At 37.1% G+C, this 10,491-nt stretch overlaps 2 protein-coding genes and 1 pseudogene across 3 annotated transcripts; 2 read left to right on the forward strand and 1 right to left on the reverse strand.

Annotated features, from left to right (window-relative positions):
• Nucleotides 1-457: 457 nt before the first annotated feature.
• On the forward strand, nucleotides 458-4,479 carry LOC106342669 (UDP-glycosyltransferase 74C1-like). The gene is made up of 3 exons (XM_013781672.1): nucleotides 458-808; nucleotides 1,042-1,402; nucleotides 3,663-4,479. Exons 1-3 carry the CDS (start codon nucleotides 525-527, stop codon nucleotides 4,386-4,388), a joined length of 1,371 nt encoding a protein of 456 aa, XP_013637126.1. The 5' UTR covers nucleotides 458-524; the 3' UTR covers nucleotides 4,389-4,479.
• A 67-nt stretch (nucleotides 4,480-4,546) lies between these two features.
• Nucleotides 4,547-8,310, reverse strand: LOC106342668 (serine/threonine-protein kinase HT1-like). Of its 2 annotated transcripts, XM_013781669.1 has the most exons (12): nucleotides 7,786-8,310; nucleotides 7,629-7,703; nucleotides 6,634-6,738; nucleotides 6,461-6,546; nucleotides 6,110-6,230; nucleotides 5,929-6,008; nucleotides 5,779-5,841; nucleotides 5,564-5,685; nucleotides 5,389-5,474; nucleotides 5,031-5,152; nucleotides 4,778-4,909; nucleotides 4,547-4,661 (listed from the first exon to the last, which is right to left on the reverse strand). In XM_013781669.1, the coding sequence occupies exons 1-12, from the start codon at nucleotides 8,227-8,229 to the stop codon at nucleotides 4,655-4,657; spliced, it is 1,443 nt and encodes a 480-aa protein (XP_013637123.1). In that variant the 5' UTR covers nucleotides 8,230-8,310; the 3' UTR covers nucleotides 4,547-4,654. The 2 variants fall into 2 exon arrangements, with proteins under 2 accessions (XP_013637123.1, XP_013637125.1); XM_013781671.1 differs by lacking the exon at nucleotides 4,547-4,661 and having other exon boundaries at nucleotides 4,774-4,909.
• Nucleotides 8,311-9,313: 1,003 nt separating this feature from the next.
• The window catches only part of LOC106337518, a 6,517-nt pseudogene continuing 5,339 nt past the window's right edge, over nucleotides 9,314-10,491 (forward strand).

Genomic DNA, 10,491 nt, shown 5'->3' on the forward strand with positions numbered 1-10,491 from the left:
AATCGTGCTGATAACGTGTTGTAAAACAAGAGAATAGAATCTGTATGTTTATGTATTATTCATAAACATAAGGGGCCCTTTATATATAGGAAGTTACACCGTCATAGAATAATTGAACGATTAGAAAAGGAAATACAAATATGGAAAGAGTACAAATCATAATCTAAGAAGGAAAAGGACAAGGTGGCCGACTCTCTCTCCTCTAGACTCACGGCCGACTCTCTCTCTCTCTCTCTAGCAACGGACCGGTTATGGACTGGAGCGGTTATGGACATCCACAATATGATTTATAACAGTTTTAGCATATTCAAAACTGTCATTTAATTCATTTAGTAATTTAATTAGTAAGTCATTCTACTATTTATCTAACATACTACTCCAGTCTAAATGTCTAGTATATAACAAAACTCTCCCAACAATGTAAATAAATAAATAATATATATATAGGATGCCTACTTGAATTAGACCATATCACCCAGACACCCACTTATTGTTTATTTGGCTCATAACGAAACCATTCAAAAATGAGTGAAGCAAGCGGTCATGTGCTGGTGTTTCCTTATCCATTTCAAGGGCACATCAACCCAATGATCCAACTCTCTAAACGGTTATCAAAAAAGGGACTCACCGTAACACTCATCATCGCCTCCAACAATCAACGTGAACCTTACACTTCCGACGTCTATTCCATCACCGTCCACACAATCCACGACGGTTTCCTGTCACACGAACACCCTCAAACCAAGTTCAACGAACCTCAACGTTTCATTAACTCTACTACTTGCAGCCTCACAGATTTCATCTCTAGGTATAAGTTTTTGAGCGAATTTTCCAGCTTGACATGTAAAGTTTGTTTTAAGACCAAAAAAAACTGGAAAGCTAAAAAAGTTCAAAGAATAAGAAAAAAAAAATGATCTAAAAGCCATAAGTACATAGTGTTTATTTACTAAGCTCAAGAATTAGCAAAAGTTTTTATGAATATGATGTGAAAATATTATTTAGCACCAAGTGTCATGCTCATTTATATATTTATTTATACAGGGAGAAGTTAAAGATCAATCCTCCAAAAGCTCTGATCTATGATCCCTTCATGCCCTTTGCACTGGACGTAGCCAAGGAGTTGGGTCTATACGTAGTAGCCTACTCCACTCAACCATGGCTGGCTAGTCTTGTTTACTACCACATCAACGAAGGCACCTACGACGTCCCCGATGATAGACACGAGAACCCGACGCTTGCATCGTTTCCGGCCTTCCCATTGTTAAGCCAAAATGATCTTCCTTCTTTCGCACGCGAGAAGGGGTCTTACCCTCTATTATTCGAACTTGTGGTTAGCCAGTTCTCTAACTTATGGCGAGCTGATTTGATTCTCTGCAACACTTTTGATCAACTTGAACCCAAGGTGAACATCTAAGTGTTTTGGTTTCATGTTTTTGAGTTTTGAGCAGCCTGAGATTCGTGGGAGAAACAATTACTACATGATCAATACTGTCTAATTCAAAGTGTTTTAAATCTCTGTCCACGGCCCAACGAATACGGCCAACATTCGTTGGGCCGGACAAAGATAGATAATTCGTTACGAAAATCGATATCTAGAGGGTGGTTTTTCTAAAGGAAAAAGTTGAATTTTGAGACTACTAACATAGGAATTTAAGAAATTGTAAATTAATAATTTAAACAATATACAGATCCTAAATAGGTATTAGCCTTCAACCACTACAAGAAAAATGAGATATTGTTACGAAATTTTGTGACAAAATTTATTGGTGACAAATTTGTGACATAAAAGATACGTTATTTTAACTATTTTCTTATGTCACAGTTTAGTAATTATTTCGTCTCAATACAGTGACGATCAAAGTTGTAACAAAAATTTGTCACAATTAGTAACATTAATGTAACGGAAATAGTCAACACACTACTTGTGACGTCATTGTAACTATGTTTGCTGTAACTAATTTTTACCAACTTATTAACGTTTTTTAATGTAACAATTTGTTATAATTTAGCTACTAACAATTAGTCAAAACCATTATATATATATATATATATATATACAAATATGTTTTTAATTTTTAATAATTATTATATTTACATTTTACTTCTTTTGCTATAGTTGAAGTTTTTAAAACTTTCTATGAGTTAATATTAAATAAGTATTTACTCCAATAATTTTGAGATGATAATTTAGCTTACGCATTATTTTCATAATTTATCATACCAAAATCCTAAACTTTTTACCTATTATGTTTGTGATATTTAGCGTTTGGTTATTATTTTGTCGATGAAAAATCAAGTAGTTAGGTAAAAAAGGGAGTAAAAAAGGGATATATGAGATATGTATAAACATTTTAAACACCACGCAAGAGAGTAGTGAAATTGAACTGTGGTTTAATTTTATTAACGCAATAAAAACCCAGTGTTCTTTTTTCATTTCTTTACTAATCGTACTATATATATATATATGCATCACCCTCTTCACTGAAGAACCCTAGCAGCCATAGAGAGAGAGAGTAGTAGCCGCCGTTTTCTTCAAACTTTTCAACTCCGCTCAGCTTCTTCTCCCTGCCTTCGGATAAGACAAGACTCAGCCGTCACCTTAGTCATCATTTGAGCTTCCTCTGACCACCATAAGCTACACTGTAGCCACTGTAACTACCGGACATCAATGGCGTCACCTTATTATCAATGTGCAGCGGATCTGAGAGAGAATGGGAAGATACCGGATGAGTCCCTTTTCATCACCATCGCTCATCATTGAGCATCGCCTCGAGTCGTTCTTTACCGGAGGCTCCTCCCTCATCACTAGCGGTGGGGACTACAAAGGCATAGACAAAGGCGTTGTGTGATTAATTTTATACTGTAATTGTTTATTCTTTTAGTAAACAAAACAGTAATAATAGTAGTGTTACAATGATTTAGTAAAAGTTTTAACATTAGGATGAATTATTAGCATCCAATTTCGATGAAATCGCAAAAAACTCTCATAAATAATTGACGTATAATACATGTGGAACGAGTAGCTCATTAAGACGTTCTGTGGAGAATTTCTAGTAATAAAGCGTGACAGAATTCATTTGTATATCGGCCACTAATTAATACGGAATGGAGACAAATTACCAGTCTCTAATTGTAACAATTTTCAGACTATTGTTCGGTCACAACTAAAGACGAAATTGTAACGTTATGTTAGTCTCATAATATGACAATTTTATTACGTTATTATTGGTCGATAGTTATGACCATATTATTACTTTTGTATATAGTCATGATTTGTGAAGAAATTATTACTATTAAGTTAGTCACAACATTTGTAACGTTTTTGTTACCCATAAAAATTTGTGACGACGCTATTGTAACCGTTTATAAACAGTAACAAATTGGTTACAATAGTTATATTGTGACATAATTTTTAATATTGTGACAGAAAAATTAGTAACAATACACCTATTTTCCTGTAGTGAACTAGTTTTGCGCTCTTAAGTTTTTTTTTGTTTTCTTCTTAAGTTAATTTGCTTTTGTTCCCAAATGATATATACATATTAACCACCAATAAATACTTTGAGGTCCTGAGTCAATGTTTCAATTCATTATACTCAGGACCTGCTCTGATTTTTTGGAAGGGTAGTTTCATTGATACTATTTGTGGGACGTTTTTCTAGGTAGTGAAATGGATGAGTGATCAGTGGCCGGTGAAGAACATTGGACCTATGGTTCCCTCCAAGTTCTTGGATAACCTGTTGCCGGAAGACAAAGACTACGACCTTGGAGACTTCAAGACTGAGCCGGATGAGTCTGTTTTGAGGTGGCTAGCGAGTAAACCAGCCAAGTCGGTGGTTTACGTAGCGTTTGGGACACTGGCGGCTTTGAGTGAGAAGCAGATGAAGGAAACCGCAATGGCGATTAGACAAACCGGATACAACTTCTTGTGGTCTGTCCGAGATTCGGAGAGAAGCAAGTTACCGTCTGGTTTTGTGGAAGAAGCTTTGGAGAAAGACTATGGATTGGTGGCTAAGTGGGTTTCTCAGCTAGAGGTTTTATCACATGACTCAACTGGATGTTTCGTGACGCACTGTGGATGGAACTCGACTTTGGAGGCGTTGTGCTTAGGGGTTCCTTTGGTGGGGATGCCTCAGTGGACGGATCAACCAACGAACGCTAAGTTCATAGAAGATGTGTGGAAGATTGGGGTTAGAGGGAAGGCTGATGAAGAAGGGTTTGTGAGTAAGGAAGAGATTGCGAGATGCATTGTTGAGGTTATGGAAGGAGAGAAAGGGAAAGAGATGAGGAAGAATGTTGAGAAGTTAAAGGTGTTGGCTCGTGACGCTATCTCTGAAGGAGGTACTTCCGACAAGAACATTGATGAGTTTGTTGCTCTTTTGACTTGAGAATCAGACTCTTGGTATATGAATTATGTGTAGTCAAAAAAAGACCTTCGACGTTGAGACAACAAGAATGAAGAGATTTCGTGCTACTTGTATGAATATGATACAATGTAATTTCGTAATGCTCAGTAATAAATTTTCTTACACAACAAGACATAGACAAATGGGAGAGAGCACCGTTTCTTTCTGTATTCTTTGTACCGTTTTTATTGTACTTGAATTGCTGACTTCTTTGAGTTTCTGAGTTAAACCTCTCCTGCTTCTCTCTACTATTTCCTGAGAAATCATCCATTTGGTTTTTAGGAATAAACTCAAGGAATATGTGAGAGCTTGGCTCTTGAATTGCAAAACATAAATGATAAAGAGTTGTCAAGAGAAAGAACTTTTTTTACCAAGGAAACTTGAATGTATCTTTCCACCACCCTTGTTTTGAGCAGTGTACAAAGATCCTATCCAATCGAACTATGATCTCAGAAAATGTCGGCCTAACAACAGCTTCTGCATCCCAGCACTCTTCAATCAATCTGTTTATTATAAAAAAATTGATACAATACGTTGAAAGAGATTGGTCATTAGGATCAAGCCCAATCAAATGATGCCTACTGTACACCAACAAAGTTGATAAAAAAGATTAAGTGCATTTACTCTCTCATTTCTTGGGGACAATTTTTTGACTTGGATTTAAACGAAGGTCTTCTTCCTTCCAAACACATTAGCTTCACTGCCTCCTCTGGGGGTTTGGGATGGAAAGGTTGTCCTTCAATCATCTGTAGAATTTTTAATATTAACTCAATCAAGCATTGCTTCATTGAAATTTTGTTAGAGAAGCTTATTGGTGGCCTCAATGCTAGAAGAAAACATATCAACTAGAGTGGTTGAGAAACAGAGTGGATTACTTTGGAGACCATCTAAAGGAAACTCAGACCAGATACAGTAATCAAGAAATGAAGATGAGCAGTGTATCACAAATAAATGACCTTAATGGTAATCATAAGGTACCCACCTCATATAATACGACACCAAAAGAATATGAATCCACACTTCTGTCAAATATTTCATCTTTGTAAATCTCAGGCGCCACACAGTAGTCTGCAAACAATTGGATCAAGAAATCAATCATCCTTAATGGTATATCAAAAAATGGAAACAGTTTCTCACATGCACATAAGGGAACTTACTTGAAAGATCTATACGTGCCCCGTGGTTGAGGAGTCTTGATTTATCAGACGATAGCTTTGAAAAACTTATAGATCCAAATCCCGCCACCTTCAAATGTTTTCCATTATCGAGCATAATATTTCTGGCACCTTACAAGAAGTTGCAAAAATTAGTTAACAAAGTATCTTCGCTAAATATTTCAGATAGAGATTCTTCTATATTTAGTTTATCTTACTTGGGTTTTAGATCACAGTGGATTACTAGTTCTGGCTTACACTCGTGAAGATAATTCATTCCCCTGAGAATAACCAAATGATTTGTTCAGAAGACATATAAAACCAATGTAAACTTGAATACAATCTTGCAATAAAAAAAGGGCACATGCCTGGCTATATCGCGGGCAAATCTTAGAACTTTGGATGGAGAAAGTCGTCCTTTCTTTTGAAGATAGCTCCCAAGGTCACCCTGCAAGTTACCCCCAAGTCAAAAGAAATTATTACCTGGAATCCAAAAAATGCTTAATGAGGGACAAATCTTGTAAGGTGTACAAAAGAGGAGAAGCTTACTTTAGGATGATACTCAGACACAATCATCATGGGGACGTTTTGAGTAACAGCTCCAACAAATTGCGCAACATTAGGATGACGAACCTTTTCTAATAAAGTAAGTTCGTGTTTGAAGGCCTCTCTGTAGATAGATAAGTAATATAACAATTTCAGAACTAACGTAATACATAAAACAGAGGAAATGAAGTAAATTCCAAAACTACAGGAACAATGATTCTAATAACTTACAGCTAATACATATGCATAACAAATACTTTTAACGATCAATAGCTTGATGTACAAAATTCAAAATCATTATTGACATATGTGCTAACTTAAACAGATACTCATCAAAGAGAAGAGTAGACGTACATGGTTTCATTATCCTTGTAGAGATCCTTATCAAGTATCTTTACAGATACCTTAGTCCCATTCCACTTAGCCACTTGATATATTCCCTGGCAAGAGTAGTATTTTGTTAAAAACATATTAACTGGAAAACTAAAACATCATCCACGGGAAAGTGAAGCAAAAAGAGCTCTTACCTTTGAGATACCATCAGCTTTCCGAACCTGAAGTTCTTGTGGATTCAACTCGTATTCAGGAACTTCACGAGGATTCGCCACAACCATCGGTGTCCTTTTGGTTTTCTAAAACCAAAATAAAAAAGTGACTAAACGCATTGGGATATATGAAAAGAAAGTGTCCGGCCTGACATTCATGAGACTTGAAACTAGGCTTTGACATGTTACTCGAGATTCAAAGAACCGAACCAAACCAAATAAAACAAAAACTCCACCTCGACTGAAACTCAAAAACATCTGAACAATTTTTATATAAAAATAAAAAACTGAATAGATATCCAAATTTTTAAACCGAACCAGAACCAAATAAAAAACTGAATAGATATCAGAATATAAAAAATGATTTTATATCTAAAATATTAATAATATTAAAGTACAAAATAACCAAATATCTCTATAAATATAATTTATAAACCTACTAAAACTATTCAAAAATATTTGAAAAGGCTAAACTATCCAGAATTACCTGAAATTATGAAATTATCAGATTATTTTTTTTATCTGAAACCATTTGAATTATACTTTGTTTTTATACGAACCATCCGAATTACACAATATAATACCTGAAATACCAGCAAAACTAACCGAACTGGAACCAATCTAAATTTGATTTTTCAGATTACTAGCTGGTTGGTTTTAAAACCTTTTACCACCCGAACTGTACACTAATCAAACCGATCCAAATTGATTTTTTCTCGGTTCTTAATAAATGAATTCTAAAGTCTCTTATCCAAACTAGCTGATATCCGGAATAAACGACCTGAACTAAACCCAGAAACAGAAATGCACATTATCAGTAGAAACAATTAAGGATTCGAGGCTAAATTATCAATACATATATATTTATAATCAATATTTATACATATTAGCTATTTAAATTTGAAGGGCAAAGACGAAAACTCCATCCTGCAATGCCCATGAACGTGAGAGCTAGATCAATGCAAAAAGAAGCATACCGGAACTTTGGCGCCACGGGCTTTCAAAATGTTATAAACGTCCATGTTCCCATAGTACTTAGCATCAGCAGCTGCCTATCCACACAACACCCACCCACCCAAAACTTCAGATCAAAACCACACAAGAATAATAATATTAGAAAAACTTTCACATTACCGTGCTTCCCCAACGATCACGAGCATCAATGTTAGCCTTCCTCGTCAGCAAAAGCTTCACAACATCAACGTGACCTTCACACGCAGCGATGTGCAGAGCGGTACGACCATCAAGATCGATGCTATTAACATCAATACCTTCGTCGAGCAGATCCCGAACACCTTCGACGTCTCCTCCACAGGCGACGAAGAGGAGCTGCATAGTGGCGTCGAGGTTATCGGGGACGGCGAGCTGATGAGGAGGACGGTTGGAGCCTTCTTCAGGAGTACTGCTCCGGCGAATTGGATCGAGGGATGATTGTCTCCCGAAGCTGAACCGCATGTTGTTGCGGCGAGGATCGTGGGATGACTGGCGCGTGAACTGGCGGCTGAGCGTGCGGCGAAGGGAGGCGGATGAGAATTGTCTGGAGATTCCGCGTTTGAGATGTCCGGCGATGTTCGCCATCTTCCGATTTCGAAAAACTGTTGGCCTCTTTTCTTTCTGAGGGGAAAAGAAAAAGGTCGAATCACATTTTTTTTTTTTTTTGGTTTGGTTTGAACTGTGAGGATTATGTGAGATCCGGAGGAAGCGCGTTGGATTATCGAGGGAAATTAGTTTAATTAGATTTAATTGTGATATTATTGGGTGAGGTTATGACTTTAGTTTGACTTTTGCTTCCATTCATTGTTTGGCAACTCCCGCGTAAAGTTGGACTGTTGTTGATCGCTGTCCACTTATTTCGGTTGCTAAATTTATTTTATTTTTCAAATTATGAAATTATCCCTAAACTTCTTGTAATGATGAAACTTTAGACCCAGGAAAATTGTTTTAATTGAGAGATACTAGGGAATAAGGCTCACATGTCGGCACCGCATAATCCAGTCGAGGCCTTTTGAGCTTTCTTTAAGAAATTCTAACGTTTTCGTATGACCCACATTTGGACAGTACCACTGTATGACGCACGTTTAGACAGACCAGATGTTTTGATCTGAATCCCAAAAGAACCTAACCAAATCAAAAGAACCGTAACGAAATTCACAGCTAATGGTTCTTATTTTTCATTTCCCGAAAAACTAAAACTGACAAGAAAACCAAATAGACATCTAAACATTTGAAATACAATTCAAAAATACATAATCTAATCTAAAAATATTCAACTTTAGAAATATTTTATCTAAAATAACCAAACAACCTAATTTTTATCTGAATTATATAAAATTATTTTAGTCATCCAATATTTTAGTATGACGATCTAAATCATAGATGATTTTTGTTAAAAAATTATCTTAAAAATTGAATCGAATCAGGATCAAAATAAACCAATTTCCAATATATTTATTAGAACCAAACTAAAATTAAAAAAAAAATAAAAAAATCTTGAACTGAATTTGACAAATATTCTAACCGTTCTTATAGTTCTATAACCAAAACTTAAAAACCCAGGAAACGGAAACGGAACCGGAACCGGTACCTAACCATAAACCAAATGAGAAGAAGATCTAAATAAATGCTCAAAACCTCTCTTATCACGTTTTGCGTTTGAGGATTCGATTCGAGAGTGGTCTCCGTACTTTCACCTGTATGTCATCATTCCTTCTTCAATCCTCAAAACATCAAACCTTCGATCTCGTCTCTTCAATGGCGGCCATTTCTACAAGCTCGCCCCCATCCCTTCGCAACTTGAGATCGGCATGTTCCAATTCTTTCCCCCGCTCTCATACCCTTGACTCGTGTATCGTTCCCGGCGAAGATTTCTCACCTCTCCGGTAATAAATCTCCTAACCGTGACAACGAAACAGGAAAGAGAACAGATAGAATCGTTAGAAGGGTGGACAAGAGGGTCTCGGATGCTCCGCTGACAACTCCAGAATCAAAGTAGAGTGAACAACAATGTTTTAAAAAGTTTACATCTTTTTATAACCTCTAGACTCACGGCCGACTCTCTCTCTCTCTCTCTAGCAATGGACCGGTTATGAACATCCACAATATGATTTATATCACTCCCCTTTGGATGTCATAACCATACAGAGTTTGTAATACGCTTTGGATGTTGCCTCATTAAAACCTTACCAGGAAAACCCAGTGGGACAAAACCATGGGGAAGGAAAAAGAGTACAACACGTATTACTCCCCCTGTTCTGAACATCACTGAAGGTCTTTTAGTCTACGCATCCCAATCTGATGCGTGAGCTTCCTGAACGTGCAAGTCGGAAGTGATTTGGTGAACAGGTCTGCTGAGTTGTCGCTGGAACGCACTTGGACTACTTGGACCTCGCTGGCTTTCTGTAGCTCGTGCGTGAAGAAGAACTTAGGAAGTATGTGCTTCGTTTGGTCTCCTTTGATGTAGCCATCCTTAAGCTGAGCAATGCAAGCTGCATTGTCCTCATACATCACGGTTGGTGCGTCCTTGCCTTCGGTCATCCCACAGTCAACTCGGATATGGTTGGTCATGGAGCGTAACCACACAGACTCGCGGCTGGCCTCGTGAATAGCCAAGATTTCCGAATGGTTTGATGAAGTGGCCGCGATTGTCTGCTTCATGGAACGCCATGAGATGGCCGTACCACCATGAGTAAAGACGTAGCCGGTCTGTGATCGAGCATTGTGAGGATCCGAGAGATAACCTGCATCAGCAAAGCCAACTAATCCTTCTTTGTTATGGTTAGTATAAAATAAACCCAAGTCTTTCGTTCCTTGCAGGTAACGAAGAATATGTTTAATCCCGTC

The sequence above is a fragment of the Brassica oleracea genome, chromosome C4 (assembly GCF_000695525.1).
Source record: "Brassica oleracea var. oleracea cultivar TO1000 chromosome C4, BOL, whole genome shotgun sequence".
Taxonomy (NCBI): Eukaryota; Viridiplantae; Streptophyta; class Magnoliopsida; order Brassicales; family Brassicaceae; genus Brassica; species Brassica oleracea.

What these genes read in the sequence shown, in the direction of transcription:
- LOC106342668 (XM_013781669.1), bottom strand. Translation starts at nt 8,229, where the DNA reads ATGGCGAACATCGCCGGACATCTCAAACGCGGAATCTCCAGACAATTC. An exon ending in CCCGTGGCGCCAAAGTTCCG is followed by an intron (nt 6,739 to 7,628) that starts GTATGCTTCTTT and finishes TTTTGGTTTTAG; the next exon opens with AAAACCAAAAGGACACCGAT. An exon ending in TGTCCCCAAGAAATGAGAGA is followed by an intron (nt 4,910 to 5,030) that starts GTAAATGCACTT and finishes TATAATAAACAG; the next exon opens with ATTGATTGAAGAGTGCTGGG.
- LOC106342669 (XM_013781672.1), top strand. Translation starts at nt 525, where the DNA reads ATGAGTGAAGCAAGCGGTCATGTGCTGGTGTTTCCTTATCCATTTCAA. An exon ending in CTCACAGATTTCATCTCTAG is followed by an intron (nt 809 to 1,041) that starts GTATAAGTTTTT and finishes TTATTTATACAG; the next exon opens with GGAGAAGTTAAAGATCAATC. An exon ending in TTGATCAACTTGAACCCAAG is followed by an intron (nt 1,403 to 3,662) that starts GTGAACATCTAA and finishes ACGTTTTTCTAG; the next exon opens with GTAGTGAAATGGATGAGTGA.